This window comes from Bos mutus, chromosome 13 (assembly GCF_027580195.1).
Source record: "Bos mutus isolate GX-2022 chromosome 13, NWIPB_WYAK_1.1, whole genome shotgun sequence".
Taxonomy (NCBI): Eukaryota; Metazoa; Chordata; class Mammalia; order Artiodactyla; family Bovidae; genus Bos; species Bos mutus.
The window spans coordinates 81,038,436-81,059,964 of NC_091629.1; the positions used below are offsets into that span (position 1 = coordinate 81,038,436).

The 21,529-nt window shown below is 44.9% G+C and overlaps 1 protein-coding gene across 2 annotated transcripts in view; it reads right to left on the reverse strand.

The window, feature by feature from the left end:
• PLCB1 (phospholipase C beta 1) overlaps window positions 1–16,899 on the reverse strand; it is an 865,816-nt gene extending 848,917 nt beyond the window's left edge. The window contains exon 1 of one of the 2 annotated variants that reach the window (XM_070382002.1): window positions 16,405–16,899. In XM_070382002.1, the coding sequence (XP_070238103.1) occupies window positions 16,405–16,503 (99 nt within the window). In that variant the 5' untranslated portion in view covers window positions 16,504–16,899. The remainder of the gene's footprint in view (window positions 1–16,404) is intronic. The other variant, XM_070382003.1, reaches the window with a different exon arrangement.
• Window positions 16,900–21,529: the final 4,630 nt, after the last annotated feature.

The following is a 21,529-nucleotide window of genomic DNA, read 5'->3' on the forward strand; positions in this document are numbered from 1 at the left end:
GGAAAATGACGTGAAATACAGGGAGAAGTCAGCCACCTACAATGCCAGGCTCCTATGCCCATGGAATTCTCCAGGCAAGAATACTGGAGTCGGTTGCCATTCCCTTTTCCAGGGGATCTTCCCAACCCACAGATCGAACCCGGGTCTCCTGCATTGCAGCCAGATTCTTTACTTTCTGGGCTGCCAGGGAAGTCCATGAAAATCAATATATTGGGTTAAATAAAGTATATTGCTAAAATTAATTTCACCTGTTTCTTTTTACTTGGTTTAATATGGCACTAGAAAATTTTAAATTTCTAGTGTGACTTATTTTATATTTCTACTGGGCAGAGCAGCTCACAGTAAGTATTCTCCTTAATAGGGAAATCTTTTTCACAGTAAACTTGTTTAGATAATTCTAGCTAGAAAGTTTCAGTACTTTTTCCTATGTATGCAGCTACCATTCAGTTTTAACATCTAAGCAGTCCAAAATCTAGTTGCTTCCAAATGTCAATTCTTCAAGTATCTGAATAGAACCAATACACTGCTGCTCTCTGAGCTCTCCTTTACCAGGCCAGGTACATAATGAACTGAATTGTCCCTCTCCAAATTCATATGTTCAAGTGCTATGCAGTGCTTCAGACTGCAACCTTATCTAGAGACAATCTTCACAGAGGTGATTCAGTTAAAAGAATTTATTAAAGGTGGGCCCTAATTCAGTAGGATTGGCGTCCTTATAAAAAAAGAAATTTGGACACAGACGCATACAGAGGGAAAATGACGTGAAACACAGGGAGAAGTCAGCCACCTACAAACTGAGAAGAGAGGCAACAAGTCCTTCCCTCAGGGTCCTCAGGAGGGGCCAACTCTGTCAACACCTTATGTCAGACATGCAGCCTCCAAAAAAATAAGAAAATACATTTCTGTAGTTTAAGCTTCTCAGTCCATGCTACTTTATGGACACCTCAGAAAACTGATACAAGCTGTAACAGGAAGGCTGTAACCCATTTCGCCTTTTGTTGAGGGCCAGCCCACAGCCCCACAGCCCACATTGTCAGAAAGCCCACCCACCCACCGAGGCTGACTGTGGGCCTGACTCCACGGTGAGTCCACATCCTCTTGCTACTGAACAAGAGAACACAAGCAGCAAGAGATGCGTGCTTCTCAACTCATCAATGTTTCAGAGTCAACAAGGGAAAAGAACCAGCCGTGCTCTAAGGGATTACCCTAGACTTGCCTCAGACAAGCAGCAGAGCCAAAGATGGAAAACACATATATGATGGGGAAGAGTCGTGTGAGAGAAAAAGAATTCCTAGGGTAGCAGAAAATCAGATGTGATGCCCAACCGATGTCAGCAACATAGCCCTGACTGTGAGATACACATGCACACACACACACACACAGACACACACACACACACACACACAACAAAGGTGGTCTTAGATGTTTGAGTATGAGACTAGGATCAGTGAAGTAAACCTAGGTGCAACAGCATGCATGAGAAGCTTTTCCCCAGGGTCTGTCCAGTCTGAAATTTCCCGAAGAACAGGAAAGTGGAGGAGGGAAGAAAGTCCAGGATGGAGCAGGCAAACAGTTGAGAGAAGCGCCATTAAAATAACTCCGTTTACTGACAAGTATAAAAATCTCTTTTAACAAAATACAACAAACAGTTGAAAGCATGCGCCTTCAAATACTACACAAGGTACTGCAGGTCTGTACCAGGGATTCAAATGAACATCCAGATCCCCCAACCAATCATTTCAGGAAGATATAGATGTAGGTCTGGTGGCTGTAAGGTGGCATCTCACTGTGGTTTTATCATATTAATGCATTTCCCTGATGACTAATGACAAGTGATAAACATCTTTTCACACGCCTACTAGCCATGTGCATGTGCACGCACATATAGTGATCCAATACTTTTTGTATATGATAATGTCTTCTTTCCCTTTCTCTCTGTCTCTCCCTCTCTTTGCCTATGCCATACAGCATGTGGGATCTTGGTTCCCCAGCCAGGGATCAAACCTGCCCCTGCAATGGCAGCACAGAGTTTTAACCATTGAAGTATCAGGAAGGTCCTGGCTCAACACTTAATCAGTTAAGATTTAAATCAATGGCTTACATTTTAATCAAGGATTCTGAACCAGGGCAGTTTTGCTCTCCAGGGAAATGCTGGCCATGCCCAGAAACAATCTTGGTTGTTACACTGGCAGTTTTTTACTGGCGTCCAGTAGATAGATGCCAGGGATGCTGCTGAACATCCTACAGTGCACAGGCCAATCTCTTTAACAAATAATCATCTGGCCTCAAATGTAAATAGTGCTGAGGTTGAGAAACTTCACTTAGTGGCTTCACATTGCCTTCGTGATAAAATCCTGCAATGGCCTAAGCAGCATATATGCAACCCCTTGCCCTCTCTCCTCATTATCCGACCCATTGAGCTCCCCATTTGCTTATTCTTCTCTGTCCTTCAAAGTCCCCTGTGCCCTCCCTCCTTGGGATGCTCACCAGTGCTGTTCCTTCGAACTCACACACTTCCATCCTCTTGTTAGCTGAAGAACTACTTATAACTCAGGTCTTTCCCTACACAGAATTTCTCTAGGGACTCCTTCCAAACTTCTTACACTCATTTGTATTTTTGCACTTTTTTCTGTAGTACTTAGCACAAGTAGAGTGACATCCCTTACCTCTATTTGCTGAGCATCTATCTCCCCTAGCAGAATATCAACTCCATGAAGGTGGGAACCAAATCATTTATCATCATCAATCTACAACACTAGCAAAATGTCCAGCTTATAAGAGGCATCAATACACATTTAAAGTAGGAACTCTGAACAAAAGGGTGGATGGAAGGAAACTGCAGAAAAAGAAGCAAGGTCGATTCTGAAAAATATCAGCTGGCAAAATATCACCTGCCAATAGCATTGGCAAGAGAAACCAAAGCAGTGGCAAAGGCAGAACAAGGCTCTGGAGGACAGGTGGGAGGGGAGGAGAGGGTAGGGGGAGCTGCATCTCCCTGCAGAGGAAGGGAGGAGGGGGAGGGCGGCAGCTGAAGAGGAAGGTGGGTGGAGGGCTCTGCTGGAGTCTACGCCTGCATTTGTGGGACTACAAGGCGTATTTCCATGTTCTTAGAAGAGCGTCAGCAGAGAAGAATCTTTCACAGACACTGTCAAAGGGGAGGATAATTATGAATCCAGGATCCAGAGAAACCAGCAGGCATGGGCCCCCGGACACAGAGAAGGTACGCTGCTTCCCCAGGAACAGAAGAGAAGGCAGGACCATGGAGGTGATCCAAGTACCTTGAACTAGGAGTGGGGAAGGACATACATCAATGCTATTGTCCTGGTAACTTCCATTCCCTCTATACAGAAGAAACAGTGTAGGTGGAATTTTTAGTATTAATAATATTTTAAAACTATATGTCTTTTACTTGCTATTTTTCTCATTTTGGCAATAAAACTCACATATTCATTTTTCTCCTTGTGAATCATTATCCTGATAGAGAGGATGTTTTCACAACCGTCAGTCCTTTGTTCATCACTCCCAACACTTCCGAGTTTCTTTAAGGGCAATTTTCCTTGCAAAATCTGGGTAAATGTGTATCTTCAGAAAACAGAAGCCACTGGTAACATCCAGAATAAGAGATGTAAATACACTAAGCATCATAATTTTCAACCAATATTGAATCACAATTGAGTGCACCCTCAACTTTAAGCCGTATTTAGCCTTCACAGGAAATGCGTGCCTGTGGCTGCAATCTATGTGCTGACAGTAAACGTTTTGCTTCTGGAACTCACATGGAGAAACCAAAGTTAAGAAGGCCGCAGAGTCCCTCAGACTGCGGGAGATTTCAGAGCAATGAAAGGATGGACCCAGCACCACACTCAACATGGCATGAAGAGGTCTTGGGAGCGTGACTGTCCTCCAAGTCCTCCTAAGACCGCCTGCCTCCCTTCCCAAGAACCCACTGTGAGGGAGGCACACACTAGATGATTCCTTTATTCTACAAACATTCTCTGAGCACCAAGTCAGTGCCAAGCCTCTGCTTTGTCCTAGGGAAAGAAGATGAATAACACAGAAGCCCTGGTCCAGTTAAGGTATCACCACCTCCCTGGAGGTACCTTCCTGTCCTGGCAGCTTATATCTGACCTCTCAGTTGACACCACCTTGAATTCCTGCCTCTTGCCTGGGCTCATGGGGCAACTTCTACACTTCCGTCATGCCCACCTTATCTTCCATCTTCCAAGATCAAAAATTTCTTATAGGAAGCTGTGGGATCAGTCTTAGGGGAATCCAACAAAAGACAGCATTTGCAAGTATGTTCAGAAGAGAAAAAAATGGAAAAGCACATGTAATGAGTCTTGTTAGATACAAAAGTGTCACTTACTAGGTAATGAAAAAATGACCTTTGCTTTAAACACCATTCTTAAATATCTTTCCATAAGCATGTTTTATACTGACTAATGTAGAACATTTGAAGACTAGACTGTCTTTGTGCCTCAAAGCAGCAATGACGTTTTCCTACATTTCCAAGTCCTATGTTGTATAACAAAAGTGGACTTTCTGTGTACATCATAAAAATATTGCAGCTGTTTATGAAGACACTAGCAAAGAGGGATGAGTTTGCAAGGATCTCAGCCCCCTAAAATCGGGGGATTCTTTGGAAAAGTCAGTGAAGCAATTTCAGCTTGTATTCATTTGAATTCTATTAAAAGCGTTTTGTTACCCAAAGGTTCCTATTTCAAACCTGTTTGCCACAGTAGACTGGAAAGTGAAGTCGCTGAGTCATGTCTGACTCTTTGCAACCCTAGGTACTATAAGCCGGCCACACTCCTCTGTCCATGGGATTTTCCAGTTTAGAATACCAGAGTGGGTTGCCATTTCCTTCTCCAGAGACTAGAAGAGGCCCATAATTTAACCTAAAGACCTGACTTTGCCTCTAACTAGTTGTGGGCAACTTGGGCAACCCACCACCCACTAGCCCCAGCTGACATCTACATAAAATAGGAATAGTAACACTTGATCCAGAGAAAGCAATGGCACCCCACTCCAGTACTCTTGCCTGGAAAATCCCATGGGTGGAGGAGCCTGGTAGGCTGCAATCCATGGGGTTGCAAAGAGTTGGACACGACTGAGCGACTTCACTTTCAGTTTTCACTTTCATGCACTGGAGAAGGAAATGGCAACCCACTCCAGCCTGGAGAATCCCAGGGACGGGGGAGCCTGGTGGGCTGCCATCTATGGGGTCGCACAGAGTCGGACACGACTGAAGCGACTTAGCAGTAGCAGCAACACTTGATCTTTCCCTACCACTTGAGGTGGTCTTGATGACTGAATGGGCATGGCTATAAATAAATAATGGCCTTCCCAATGGCTCAATGGTAAAGAATCCACCTACCAATGCAGGAGACATAAGGAACAAGGGTTCAAACCCTGGGCCGGGAAGATCCCCTGGAGAAGGAAATGGCTGCCCACTCCAGTACTCTTGCCTGGAGAATCCCACAGACAAAGGAGCCTGGCAGGCTGCAGTCCATGGGGTCACAAAGAGTTGGACACGACTGAGACAACTTAGCATGCGTAAATAAATGATAGTGGTTTGTAAATATCAGGGCCTGTTACTAGGACTCACTCTCAACACTGAACCCGAGAGGTAGTATTATAGCAAAACTCATTATACTCAAATGTAATATTGAAGGAGAAAATTACATAGGCTGTGTGGATAGTTATTGCATCTCAGGACTGAAAGTCACGGAATCCTAGAACCGTAAAAGGCCATGTTGGGCAGGTATTAATGAAGGAAACAGAAACCTCTCTGGAAGCTTTGTACACAAAGGAATTTAATCACAGGCACTTGACGGCATCATTAAAAGGACCGGAGAAGTAGACTTCAGGTTGGGTCTCTGTGAATGACCCTGGAATGTGATACACTGACCCTGGAGTGGAACCGCTGCCTCCACTCCATTCAGAAAGGTGAGAAATCAAGACGAAACTCCTGAAGTCACACACACAGCAGCTTAGCTGGACAAAGGAAGAGTAATCCGAGAACAGGGAGCAGCCATGATGGCCACCACCTCTCTGCAATCAGACTCAGGGAAAGGACACAGAAGACAGCACTTCTTCCTGCAACAACCCACGTGTCTGCAGAAACAACTCAGAGACGGCAGAGAAGGGGCCTCCTTCACAGATCAGCCTTCCACAGCCCATACAAGTGCATCTCATACTAGTGGGGCTGAATTTACAGCCAAAATAGTAGATGCTTCCAGGAAGTCCAGTAAATATGGCTTTAGATTCCCAGACTCTGTATTATAAAAAGTCCCACAAAGAGGATGAGGGGACGGATGCTAAGTGACATTCAACCAAACAGCACACTTGACAGAGAGTCCTAGTCAGCCTCCTTCATCATTTTTTAATCGACTGGACCACTTGCTGACTGGCTCTGGGATCTTTCTTTTTCAGCTTATTTGGCCTCTTCTACAAAACAAATCAAATTAACTTTCCTTTACCTATTTTATAAACAAGTTTCAAAGAAAAATTGATTTTTAACAGCAAAAAAGATTTTTTGCTGAAAATAGATTTTCTTAATCTATGTATCAATGTTATATATTAATAGCCACCATGACTAGTTTAGATAAAAGCACTTTGCTAACTAATTTGTTCTCCTTGAACTTGTTTATAAAACTTCACTGTGATGAAAAGAAAAAAAAAAGAGCAAATATTGTGAAGTAAAAACGTCCTTGCTCAAGAGGGAGGGGATATATGTGTATTTGATTCACGTCATTATATAGCAAAAACACATATTGTAAAGCACTTATATTCCTATTTAAAAATAACAGTAAAGAAAAGCATACTTGGAATTGGGCTTCTCAGGTGGTGCTAGTGGTAAAGAACCCGCCTGCCAATGCAGGAGACACAGGTTCAATCCTGATCAGGAAGATCCCCTGGAGGAGGAAATGGCAACAATCCACTCCAGTATTCTTGTCTGGAGAATCCCATGGACAGAGGAGCCTGCCAAGCTATAGTCCATAGGATCACAAAGAGTCAGACACAACTAAAGTGACTTAACACACACACACACACACACATTTGGAATTAAGAAGGAAAAAAAAAAGAATCCTTGAAAACCATATGTAGGATGCTTTTAATTGCCCTTTAACACTAAATTTTTCAAAATTTTATATAATAATGTTTCTCCATTGATAATAATTTTGTTTCTTGATAAATGCATATAGATTTAATCAACATCAATTATATTTCAGCATTTTTCAGAAAAAAAAACAAAAACAAAAACAAAATGAAAGTTTCCCCAAATTGAAAATAATATGTGAAGAAAATAATAAAATCAAATCTCAGAGCACAAAGTGGTCAGAGGGGAACCTGAAGAATTCTCCAAGAGTCTAGCTTTCTTTATATTCTATTTCATTTACTTTTTTTTTTTTAATTACAGAAATCGATGGCATCCTCAGGGTCTCATGTGTAAATCTCAGAAACACGTCCTAGTTCCTTACCTTAGCGCAATACAGGGGCACTGGCTCTGATTGTGGGGTCTGATAAGGAATAGATGGGGAAAGGGGAGCATTATGAAATCTATCTGAGCTGATGGAATTTACAATAGGATCCAAAGCCTAAATAGACCTTCTATTAGCTCCAGTAACAGGAAAACTAAGGTCTTCAGTTACAAAAGATTTGTCATTTAGGTGGAGACCCAGAGTGTTAGTTAACAATTCACAATCAATCCCATTCCATTTTCTACCGGCACTCCTTGTTCATGATAAAGTGAAATGATCCTGATAAGAAACACCTAACCATAGATAACGAAGCTTGATATAAAAAAAGCAAACTGTTCCTCGCCCATTTAAACAGTCATTGCAGGTAAACATCATTTGAAGGTATTTACTGATAGGATAAAACTTTCCTGGGAAGGATTGGAGATATGCTAATAGCCAGGGTAAATTATCCTAATGTGCCACAGATGGGAATATCAGGTCAGGGAAGATAAGAGAAAAACTACTAGAGAAAAACACATTCCAGAAACAGCACTTTACTACTATGCTTTGCTATGCCAATAAAAACCTGTAGGCATTATATTTCTTTGCTCAATTACCAGAGTTTTGTTTAACTGTTTTCTCCTTGGGGGCATTTACCTGCTTCACTTCCCAGGCTTTAGGACAGATAGATAAGGATCTAATCAAGGTCCATCTAAACCCAGGATAAGTCATTTTTGTTATTGCTGAAGAAGGTCCTAAAGCAGTAATAAAAGTGCTTTAGGTTTTTGTTTTCATTGAAAATAAAAACAAAATAGCTTTCTTAGATCAAAGAGAGGCAACAGCAACCTATAGAGCTATAAGTCAGAGGAGTGGGTATAGGGGGCTGGAAGGCAGCACTCAGGACCTCGTAGGTGAGGGCTAGCAAAGCAGTTTATCTCGATCTGGTGCTGATCACAGCATTCATTTGGTGAAAACTGATCCAGCTGGACACAAGGTTTGCAAGTTTAACTTCATGAATGTTACACTCTGATCAACAGCTTGAAATAGGTTTATTGGTTCACTTTGGAAAAGTGATATTCTTACACTTAAGGCTGCAGTAATCACTGTCAATGAGAAAGTCACAAAAGCTCTTTGGAAATGAAAAGCGGACGTATCTGAGCATATTTAAGTTGAGAGGGCTTCCCTTGTGGTTCAGCTGGTAAAGGATCTGCCCACGATGTGGGAGACCTGGACTTGACCCCTGGGTTGGGAAGATTCCCTGGAGAAGGGAAAGGCTGTCCACTCCAGTGTTCTGGCCTGGAGACTTTTCCTGGAGACCCCATGGACTTTTCATGGGGTCGCAAAGAGTCGGACATGACTGAGCAACTTTCCCTGAGAGGGCACCTGCCAGCCCTCTGGGGCTACCTTTGGATCCACAATCTGCCGACCAGCACTGTTTCTCCCTTTCTCTCAGGCAGCTCGCTCCAAGTGAATGCTGCTGACTTCCCACCTCAGAAACCTTCCCATCTCCTTCCTCATTAATATCGTCAGTGTCATCTTGTCACCGCTTTGGAAACTGCAAACTTCAGATTCTACATAATCCGAAAGTTCTAACTGAGCTTTTGTGTAGGATGTTGGGAAAAGCACGATATACTACTAAGGTTTTTTATTATCATTACCTGTTTTAGCTGTGGGTTTTCTGGTGCAGAGGGCAGAGTGGTGTAGAAAGGAGAGGGCGTTACTTGCTTCAGTTCTTCAGCCTTTTTCCCAAACAATGTACCCAGTCTAGCAATTATGACTTTCCAATGTCAGATTACTCTTGTGACATACAATGTACAATGCGAGATTTACATGTATCTATTAATATATAACTTTTTCTTGCTAAATCACAAGAATATTGTTCACTGTTTCCTCCCCTTTCCAGGCATCAAACCTGTGTACTTATTCTGTGTGTGGGTGTGGGGGGGTATATATTAAGGTTTTTAAGTAGAAATAAAAATTTAGAACACTTTGGAAATTGACTTGCTTTAAAGAGACAGAGTGCTGATTTTTATATATTTTTATACATTTATATATTTCTCTGAAATACATTTTTTAAAAGGGTAAAAAAATGGATTTTTTTTCCTTTTCAAATTATAAAGCATGAGAATCAAAATACACATTAAAGGAAATGGAAGGAAGGTCTATCTCCTCCCACTTGGATTATAAAACTGTCATCCAACACATACTGACCACCTTGATAGAGTTCACGGCCCTCTGATTATTGGGAGACCATCACTCTTCCCAGGTGGCACTAGTGGTAAAGAACTTGCCTGCCAATGCAGCAGACACCAGAGACGTGGGTTCACCCCTGTGTTGGGAAGATCCCTGAAGAAGGACATGGCAACCCATTCCAGTATTCTTGCCTGGAGAATTCCATGGACAGAGAAGCCTGGAGGGCTACAGTCAGGGTCACAAAGTCAGACACAACTGAAGTGACTTAGTATGTATGCATCACTTTAAAAAGATGGTTTAAGAACCTACTATATAGCACAGGTAACTGTACTCAAAGCTTTGTGGTGACCTAAGTGAGAAGGAAATCAAAAAAGGAGGGGTAATCATTGAGAAAGTCCCTGATGCTGGGAAAGATCCAGGGGAGAAGAGGGTTTCAGAGGACGAGATGGCTGGACGGCATCACCAATGCAATGACCATGAACTTGGGCAAAGTCCAAGAGATGTTGAGGGACAAGGAGGCCTGATGTGCTGCAGTCCACGGGGTCGCAAAGAGTTGGACACAACTGGGTGACTGAACAACAACAACAACATATGTAAACATAAAGCTGATTCACTTTGCTGTACAGCAGTAAAAACACAAAATTGTAAAGCAACTATATTCCAATAAAAATTAATAAAAAATAAAATAAAGATTAAAACATACTTTATTGAGTGTTGTGTGTCAGGCACCACACAGAGCAAGGCATGTACCTTTGCTCTTTTAATGGTACCAGCTACTCTGTGCAGCAGGAGATAATACAAGCCTCACCTTACACATGAGGAAAATGAAGTTGCAATGCATCAAGCTATTCATCCACAACTGAGCTCTGAATTTGGAGGGTGAGAGTAGAGAAAAGGAAACAATCAAATGAGCAGCCCTCCATGCTCCAAAGTTTGTGGAACAAAGACACAGATCTTTAAGAGGAAGAATGGGCAAACTTAGAAAACAAATTTTCAATGACCCATTAGAAAGCATAATGGTGCACTCGAAAATGATGAGTTTGGGGCAAATCCAGGACTGGGAAACCTTTGTCTTTTCCTCCACATCCTGTCCAACATGGAGAAATGAGAGGGGTCAAGCTCATAATCTCCCAAATTCCCTAGCTGTGATGGGGAAAGTAACTCATATCTCACAGACCTCTCTCAAATGCCCAGTCCTGTACACACACCTCCTACCACCAGAGTCTGATCAGATACAAATGCAAAATAAAAGCAAGGTACATCCTTTCAAAACACTGATGAAACAAGTCGCCACCGTAGGTTAGTTCCTTATCTACTGGCCAAGCTCTGGACAGCAAGGCCTGGCCTTGATGTTCAACTAAATATACCTATACACCATTATTCGTTGTTCAGCTGAGCTATTTAAAATCCTAAAAGGTGATGCTGTTAAAGTGCTGCATTCAATATGCCAGAAAATTTGGAAAAATCAGCAGTGGTCTCAGGACTGGAATGGGTCAGTTTTCATTCCAATCCCAAAGAAGAGCAATGCCAAAGAATGTTCAAACTACCGCACAATTGCACTCATTTTACACGCTAGCAAAGTAATTCTCAAAATCCTTCAAGTTAGGCTTCAACAGTATATGAGCTTAGAACTTCCAAATGTACAAGCTGGATTTTTAAAAGGCAAAAGAACCAGAGATCAAATTCCCAACATCCGCTGGATTATAGAGAAAGCAAGAGAATTCCAGAAAAACATCTACTTCTGCTTCACTGACTATGCTGAAGCCTTTGACAGTATAGATCACAAAAAAGTGAGGAAAATTCTTTAAGAGATGGGAATACCAGATCACCTTCCCTGCCTCCTGAGAAACCTGTATGCGGGTCAAGAAGCAACAGTTACAAACGGACATGGAACAACAAACTGGTTCAAAATTGGGAAAGGAGTACGTCAAGACCGTATACTGTCACCCTACTTATTCACCTTATATGCAGAGTATATTGTGTGAAGTGCCAGGCTGGATGAATCACAAGTTGGAATAAAGATTGCCAGAAGAAAAATCAACAACCTCAGATATGCAGATGATACCACCCTAATGGCAGAAAGTGAAGAGGCACTGAAAAGCCTCTTGATGAAAGTGAAAGAGGGGAGTGGAAAACAGTGGCCTAAAATTCAACATTCAAAAAGTAAGATCATGGCATCTGGTCCCACCATTTCATGGCAAATAGGGAAAAAATGGAAACAGTGAAAGACTTTATTTTCTTGGGCTCCAAAATGACTGTGGATGGTGACTGCAGCCATGAAATTAAGACGCTTGCTCTTGGAAGAAAAGTTATGACAAACCTAGACAGTGACGTCACTTTGCTGACAAAGGTCCATATATCCAAAGCTCTGGGTTTTCCAGTGGTCATGTACGAATGTGAGAGTTGAACTATAGAGAGAGCTGAGCGCCAAAGAATTGATGCTTCTGAACTATAGTGTTGGAGAAGACTCTTGAGAGTTCCTTGGACTGCAAGGCGATCCAACCAGTCCACCCTAAAGGAAGTTAGTCCTGAATATTCATCAGAAGGACTGATGCTGAAGCTGAAACTCCAATACTATGGCCACCTGATGCAAAGAACTGACTCATTTGAAAAGACCCTGATGCTGGGAAAGATTGAAGGCAGGAGGAGAAGAGGACAACAGAGGATGAGATGGTTGGATGGCATCACTGGCTCAACGGATATGAGTTTGAGTAAGCTCTGGGAGTTGGTGGTGGACAGGGAGGCTTGGAGTGCTGCAGTCCATGGGGTCACAAAGAGTCAGCCATGACTGAGCAACTGAACTGAAATGAACCGATTCATTGGAAGGACTGATGCTGAAGCTGAAGCTCCAATACTTTGGCCATCTGATGTGAAGAGCCAACTCATTAGAAAAGACCCTGATTGAAGGCAGGTGGAGAAGGGGATGACAGAGGATGAGATGGCTGGATGGTATCACCGACTCAATGGACATGAGTTTGAGCGAGCTCTAGGAGTTGATGATGAACAGGGAAACCTGGTGTGCTGCAGTCCATGTGGTCACAAAGAGTCGAACACGACTTAGAGACTGAACAAGAACAGTTGTTCAAAGATGGAAATATTTCCATTTGTCCCTGGAGACACTGGGGACCCCCAGGCCTTCCCATGATTGGGCAAAAGAAAGGTTAATATCTGGACTTAATGGAACAGGATCTCTCCAGGACCCCATTCCAGCTCCACCCCCACTTTCTGTCTGCTGTGATTGGTTAACTCCAGTGTCAAAGCTTTAAACTACCACCCTTAAGAGTGTCCACAGCCTCACCATGACATTGGTAGGTAGCCAACAGACTATGCGGGCACTGCACCCTCTGGGTGACATCTTCTGTTCTATATGGGGTCAGGACAGCAGGACTGGCGACTACAGTGCTTTAGCCACTCAAGGAACAAGGGAGAGTCTCTTCACAATTCTAAACAGCCCCAAATGCATCATTTCCAAATGTACCATTAAACTTTCTAATGGGTTATTGAAAATCTGTTCTGAGTTGCCCATCCTCACTCTTAAAGATCAAAGAGGGCTTACAATTTTTAAGTGAGGTCAGATATTTGAGGTATTTTAAATTATTTCCAGAATTTACTTTTCTTCATTAGCAGATGGGGCACACCCTTGGGGCAAGGGGGCAGCAGGTATTTCCCAAAGTCAGATCCAAAAGGAAAAACACAGCAGCCTCCCCTGCTCAAAGGCAGGAAGTCAGACTAGACAGCCTCTCAAAACGTTTCTCTGCTTCCTTTCCTTTTCTAACACTCCCACTAGAAGCAGATGAAAATGCTGAAAACGTTTCATTGACTGTAAGAAATTCAAAAGAAATGCATGAATGTGAGTTAAGTCAACCTGGGCATCAGAGACCGTTCCTAAAATATCCCAGAAGATCTAAAAAGATTATCCATGATTATGTTACTGAGGTTGTTCTACCTCCTAGGTAGGCAGAAAGGTAACAGTTGGAAGAATTCTCAAAATGCAAACAGAGATAAAATGAAATCAACAAACCAGTGGAAATATATGCAAGCCAACAAGATTATGCTCTCTACCATACTTTCTAAGTTTTGTTTTTTTTTTTTTGTCCCCACAAATCTTATCTCAGTGGTTTCAAAGTGTGGTTCCCCAAACCAGTAGCACCAGATCTCAAGATCTGGTGAGAAATGATCCTATTCTCAAGATCCTATGAGAAATGCAGATTCCCAGACTCACTTCAGACCTTCTGAATCAGAAATTGAGGCTGGGTCCCAGTCGTCTGAATCCTATAAAGCTCCACAGATGTTTCTTAAGTATGCTCAAGTGTGAGAAGTACAGTATCAGCTACTGCCAACTTTCAGAAGAAACAGGAAATGTAGCATTCTCAGACTGTGCAAAACACACCGAAGATTCAGACAGGTTAAGTGACTAAGCTAAAGTCACACAGCTGACTGGTAAAAGAATCAGAAGGTACTCATGGACTGAAAAATCTAGTTCTCCATCATCTTCAACACACAGTTTCATGAATATACAATATAATTAGCCAGATAATCAAAACTGGTTTGATCCCAGAAGAACAAATATGAACTGGGAAGAGGAGAAGGGTGACACTAGGGAAGAAAAAAACCATCCTAAGAAAGTCTGGGTTCTCTCACTCCACAGATCACCATGGAGACCAAGAAGACCAAACAAGGAACTTGAATTGCATTCTAGATAACTTGACTCCTGGGTGCAGCCTGGGTTCTCACCTTCGAAAAATCTGAGATTCCACCGGCTCTCTCCTTAGTCCCCACAGTCCTCCTACAGGGCTGTCCCAGAAACTCACTGTTCAATGCTCAGAGGGAGCCCTTCTTAGCATCTGCAGGCGGCGTTCAACTAGCAGGCTCTCCAACACTCTCCCTGCATCCCTCATACTCTCTATATCACCGGTCCTCTAGAAAACATTTTTTCTCCTTCACCTAGGCTATAAGGTCTGCTATAAGGTCAGCAGAAGGGTTACCGTTTTCTGTATCACACCAGGCTCTAGTCCAGGGCCTGGCATTAGTAGGTAAGAAAGAAATACGTGTGACATAAATGCACATAATAAAAATTATCTACCTGGATATATCAAAATGTGTTTCTAGGGAAGACCGTCACTTCCAGTGACACTCATATTTTCTTCCAAACAAGACATTCTGGATCATTACTTAAAAAGCAATTTAAAAACATGGCTGTGAATAAATCCAGAGCTTATACTGGAATATCCTTCTCTATCCTGCAAAGTCTCTCTCTCTCTTTTCCTTCTACTCTTCATTCTTTTTCTCACTAAATCCATCATCACATCAGCTCTCTATCTAAGGATCTCCAGAAGAGCAAGACTGTTTTATTTGTTGTTTAACTGCATTGTCTTTGTTTCTCCTTGACACAAATAAAGCCTTTCATCTGTGGCTGAATTTATTGTTTAGATTCTACTATATTCCATTTATACAAAACATCCAGTCATTAGACTAGGACAGAGGAGAAAGGTGTAAAGTCCATAGTAAAAGGTTGCTACAGCATTTAATAATTGGTATGAGCTTTCAGGAAAGCTGTGGACTCAGCCTCTTAAGTCCCGTTGGCACTTCCAAATGGATAAAATACAGACACAGACCAGCTCTGCTAAGTAACTGGATTCTCTACCTGGAATATTTAAATTGTTTTCAAACACTGGAAAATGTCTTAAGGAGATTAAAGAAAAATACTCTGGAGAATAACAGACTATAATTTACTAAGTGGAAAATCTTTTCAACAAGAAAAGATTCTCCTATAATTTCTCCTGTTTAAGAGATGCCTTAGTCATTTGGACCTAACTATCCTCTGATCCAGCGGCTCAAGGATCTAAGGACTGACACCTTAAATGACACCCAAGACATAAATTCAGAACTTATTGTTCTCCATCTGAAGATCCCCATGTATACAACAAAATTATTAATTTAAATGTTTGAAAGCAATGGGGGGATTCATTTTAAGTCCTAGGGTCCAGGGTCACTGGAGATCCGGGCTGGGCTTTTGCCCGTCCTGGCAAAAGATAAAGGTAAATCGAAGGAATGTCTCGTGTTCTATGTCTATTTCGAACTGAAGACTCAGCCAGCTCAGTTCTCAGAAACTCGCATTCCCATAGCCTGCAGGCCCAGCGCGCCCCGCTGACCCCTCAGTGACTTCCTGTGCCCTCCCCCGGTGCGTCCTCCCGACACTTCTCTGGGCCCTTCCCTGCAGAGCCCAGAGCTGAAGTTTGGCATCACCAGCCACCTGTCGGCTGGGCCGCCGTGTCCTCTTGCCTCTGCCGCGTGGGCACCCAGAAAAGCGCTAAGAGGTGAGCCACCACTCAACAGTTCGGACTCCGAGGCAGCTCCTTCTCCAAAGGGGCCAAAGGAGGTGCCGGTCGGGGGCGGGGTGTGCATCTGCCTGCGGAGAAGGGCGCTACTTGTCCACATCCCAGCAATTTCCAGCGGGTGCCAACTTCACCCTCCCCACTTTCCAAACTCTCAGGACCAGTCACCGGCAACACCGGCCCCTCCTGCGCTTCTGCTCCACTGGCCCCAAGATCCCAGACCCTCACGGGGCGCCGGTCAGACCCAGCCCGGACGCCCACTGCCGACCTAAGGGCCCAGGAGCGTGTGCCCAGCGCCGCCGTCGCGCGCCCCGAGGCCCCGCGCCCGCCCGGGCGCCCGTTGCGTAACTCGCCCCCGCCCCGCCCCCGCGAGCCGCCCGCCGCCCGCGCCCCCGCCGGCCGCCCCCACTTACATCCTCCCACTTGACGAATTTGGTGCCCTTCTTGAGGCTGTCGGACACGCACACCGGCTTGAGTTGCAGCGCGTGCACTCCAGGCTGTGCCCCGGCCATCAGGGCTCATCGGGGCTCCGGGCGACCCGGGCGCGCGCGGCAGGGACGGGGCGCGGGGCGCGGGCTCCTGCCCGGCTCCGGGGGCGCTCGCCTCCGCTCCGCGCCGGCCTCCCCGGCCTCCCGGCCTCCGCACCGCCTCCCGCGAGACTCAGCAGCCGGGGCGCGCGGGGGCGAGGCGCCCGGCCATGCCCGGGCGGGACGCGGGATGTGGAGCCTCGGAGGGCGGAGAGCCGCCGAGCGGCAGCCCGGGCTGCCAGCCGCCGCCGGGAACGGCTCCTCGGCCCCCGCCGGGTACGGCTCCTGGGCCCCCGCCGCCTCCCGGCGCCGCGCTCAGCACATCCTCCCGACTCGGAGGGAGCGCGCGAGTGACACACGCCCGGCGCCCCCCCGCCCGGCTCCTTCCCCTGCCGCCTCCCGCCCCCTTTCCCCGCCGCCGCGCTCGCTCCGTCCCTCCTTCCCCTGGCGGCTTCCAGCCCAACTTTGCGCGCTGGGTCAGGCGCCGGGAAGCGTGGACGCAGCGGCACCTCCCGGCGCCCGGGCCCCACTGCAGCCGACGCCTGCGCCGCCGCCCTCTGAGCATGCCCGGTGCCCGGTGGCGCGGTGCCCGCGCTGCCGGGGGTCAGGGGGCCCGGGTTCCCGGGGGCTGGCTGAGGAGCGGGCGCCAGAGCCCGGGGTGTTTCTGGGTCCAAACGGGGTGGAAAATGGAACCGTGGGGAGGGAACGGAGAGGCAACCCGCAGCGTTCCTCTCGAGCTGGAGCGCTCCAGCGCTGACCACACACCAGCTCTTTGGAAGAGACAATTATTATTTATTGGTAGAGAAGGGAGCAGTTGAGAGGCTTGGAGTGAGAGCTCTTTGGGGAAAGCTCGCTGCGCCTGAGAGTTTGCAGCGCCCTAGTCTTGAAGCCCCAGCACCCGGTTGTTGTGCTTCTGAGAAAGCAAGCCCTTTCTACGAGAAACAATGGTTTTATTTCCCAGGATGACAGAAGGCCCCCGAGTGAGTGTGTGTGTGGGGTGTGTGTGTGTGTGTGTGTGTGTCCGTGTGAGACAGCGGAGGAAAGAAAGGTGTCTTACAAATAGAAACTTGCTCATTTAGGAACACAGGGGTAAAGATGCTTTTTGCACTCATTCAACAAACATTGCTTATTTCTTTTAAAACAAAGAAAGAGATACCCCCTTCAGAACAGATCAGATTTAAAAGACATGTAATACCAGTGGTTTAGAGGGTGAGGAGCAACTGGAGATTTCATCCATTGCTACAGAGAATATAAAATGGTAAATCCACTTGGAAAAACAGTTTCTTATGAAGTTAAACATTTACTTATCACAAAACCCAGAAGTTCCACTTCTAGGCATTTGCCCATGATAAATGAAAATGTATCTTCACACAGACTTGTTCAGTAATGCTCATAGCTAGCTTTCTTCATCATACCCTAGAACTGGAAATCACAAACGTCAGTCAACAAGTAAATGGATAAACACAATGTGGTATGTCTAACTATGGAATAATATTCAGTAAAAAAAAAAAAAAAAAGGAATGGGCATACAACCACACAGACAAATCACATAGACTCTAAACCTAGTGAGAGAAGCTGGACACAGTAGTCTACATACAGTACAATTCTATTTGAGGGATTCCAGAACAGGCAGTCTCTGTGTTGACTCCTGTGGCCAGGAGTGGGCAGAGATTGACAGGGAAGGGAAACCAGGGGACTTCTGAGAGTGATGGAAATGTTCCATATCATGTGTGTACACAATACAGAATTGCAGAACTGTACACCTGAAATGAGTACATTTCATTGTAGGTAAATTATATCTCAATAAAGTTAATTTTAAAAAACAAGAAACAGAATATGAACAAAGAAGGAGAGAAACAGTCTTTTCTCTTAAGTGTTTCTTCTTTCTTCCTCTGCCCCTGAGGCTTCCAAGGCCCAGTGTTTACAAACTTGGTCAAAATATTACCCAAAATATGATGGGGAAATTTGCTATTAAATACATCAATGCATTCAAAAACTATGTATTGATTAGCAGCTGTATACTAGACGCTATGATAATCACCAAGAATAATCTGGTGAACGAGTGTCCTAACTCCTGCTCTCTTTTGGGTGTTTTGGCTGATCCTTGGAAGCCAATTGATGAAAGTGAAAGAGGAGAGTGGAAAAGTTGGCCTAAAGCTCAACATTCAGAAAACTAAGATCATGGCATCTGGTCCCATCACTTCATGGCAAATAGATGGGGAAACAGTGGAAATAGTGTCAGACTTTATTTTTCTGGGCTCCACAATCACTGCAGATGGTGATTGCAGCCATGAATTAAAAGACGCTCACTCCTTGGAAGGAAAGTTATGACCAACCTAGATAGCATAATCAAAAGCAGAGACATTACTTTGCCAACAAAGGTCCGTCTAGTCAAGGCTATGGTTTTTCTAGTGGTCATGTATGGATGTAAGAGTTAGACTGTGAAGAAAGCTGAGCACCAAAGAATTGATGCTTTTGAAGTGTGGTGTTGGAGAAGACTCTTGAGAGTCCCTTGGCCTGCAAGGAGATCCAACCAGTCCATTCTGAAGGAGATCAGCCCTGGGATTTCTTTGCAAGGAATGATGCTAAAGCTGAAACTCCACTACTTTGGCCACCTCATGCGAAGAGTTGACTCATTGGAAAAGACTCTGATGCTGGGAGGGATTGGGGCAGGAGGAGAAGGGGACGCCAGAGGATGAGATGGCTGGATGGCATCACCGACTCGATGGACATGAGTTTGAGTGAACTCTGGGAGTTGGTGGTGGACAGGGAGTCCTGGCGTGCTGCGATTCATGGGGTCGCAAAGAGTCCGACAGGACTGAGTGACTGAACTGAACTGAACTGAACTGGAAGCCACTTGCTAAAAAGAATCTCTTTAAAGACTGACTTGTTTCGTTTTGATCATATGTCCCTAAACTGAAACCTGAGTATATTGTCCAAAGACCCTCTATCAGCGGCCTTGGCTTGCTACATGCAGAAAGCCCCATCACATTCTCACATTGCTCCTCTCTGCTCTAGAAAACAGCAACACAACTCCACTCACAGCATTCCTGCCCTTCTCAATTGTGCTTACAACTCGTCCTACCAGGCTTGTTCTTCTCTCTTTTCTATTATTCCTCCACTGACTGCCACAATCTCTCAGTTATCTACTGAAAAGATTAGTGGTCTATTAGGCTTTACCGGAGAAGGCAATGGCACCCCACTCCAGTACTCTTGCCTGGAAAATCCCATGGATGGAGGAGCCTGGTGGGCTACAGTCCATGGGATCGCTAAGAGTCAGACACGACTGAGTGACTTCACTTTCATTTTTCAGTTACATGCGTTGGAGAAGGAAATGGCAACCCACTCCAGTGTTCTTGCCTGGAGAATCCCAGGGACGGGGGAGCCTGGTGGGCTACTGTCTATGGGGTCCCACGGAGTTGGACATGACTGAAGCGACTTAGCAGCAGCAGCAGCAGCAGGCTTTACACCAGAGTGACATAGAAGGTAAGACAGATCAGAAATATGCCCTCTAGAAGAGGGGTTTGGAGGATTAGAAATAGACTGTAGGCTAAGTGACAAGATAGACTCAGCCTGTTCGTGGTGGCCGATTGCATCATCTCTCTGTATTCCCTGTCCCTTCCCCTTTGTCATGTGACCTTATAGTGACCTGTGTATTCATGCCACTGATATCAGCCAATGAGATGTTAGAAGACTTGACCTAAGAAAAGGTTTGAAATATGCTCGTGAGGATGGGCTGAAGTTTACTTGCCCTCTTGGATTTCTGATTATTGCCATGAGATAAATGTGTCTCAAGAAGCCATATGGGGCAGATGTAGGCCCGACCTACAGCCTGGAGGCAAATCCAGCAGAACCCATCTTAGGTCTGCCAGAGCCCAGCCACTGCAGACTTGTGAGCATGACAGTATATGCTCTCTGTTGAGTCTACCGAGCTGGCCAGGGACTATGGGATCATTTGTTATGCACGCTTCCTGTGGAAGTAGCTGGTTGAGTCATCCAGCTAGTATTCCTGATCTTTCCCAGCTATTGCTCCTTGCTGTGAATGTAAGGAGAGTAAAGCTGTAGAATTCTGAACAGTGCTTGGCTTCAAGACAGACATGGACTTTGGGAGCTTCTTCTGCCAGCAGAAGGATGTAGTTTGATCCAGGAGAGCTGTGGGATAACTTTCTTCAACATGTAAGATGAGGCTTGAGGCAACTTGTTTCAACTCCCTCATTTTCCACACCTCTGCTTAAGATACAAGACAGAAGTAGTTCTAAAGGTGGGGACTTTTGCCATGCAAAAGGTTCGGCAAGAACATCCAAAATTGTGTGAGCCAGGCCTGTGATCCATCAAGTTCAGTGCTCTGTTCTGTTTTTAAAACAAGAGAAAGGTCTGTTTTATGTGAGAGCACAGAATTGCCCTTGGGAATGCTCGCCTTGGGGAGTTGGCAAAGCTAACCATTATTGAGTATTCTCCATATGCCAGGGCACTGGGCTAAGCACTTCCCAGATACCCAACAGCATAACACTTACTGTGCAACAGCAGCCTCCCACCCTCTTTTCCTTGGTAAGCAAACCATGATTTGGTCAAATAGCAACATGTTCAGGGGAGGGGGCTCCTCCTCTTCCCAGAAAATGAACTCTGATAGGTCTGTTGGTCTAAACCAATTATAGAATCACATTTCGTCTTCTCTATGGTTGGTTTGGAAGGCCATTAGGAGACCCTGGTATGCCCAGTGGATTAAGGGAGATAGAGTGTGTTCCTCTCCCTGACCCTATCTGTCTCCATCACCCTGTAAAGAGGACAGCCAGCTAGAAACAGGCAAACAGGCTGATCAATCCTTCATGAGAGTGTTAACCCTTTCAACATCTCTAGAATTCCTGATAAATGAGGCACTAAGTGTTGTTATTGCTTAAGCCTGGGGCCATTTTATTGTTATAAAATTGAGACTTGGAGAAGTGATTTGACCTGCTTAAGGTTACCCAACTTGGATCCAGGTTTGAGACCTATGATATCTGACTTGATAACT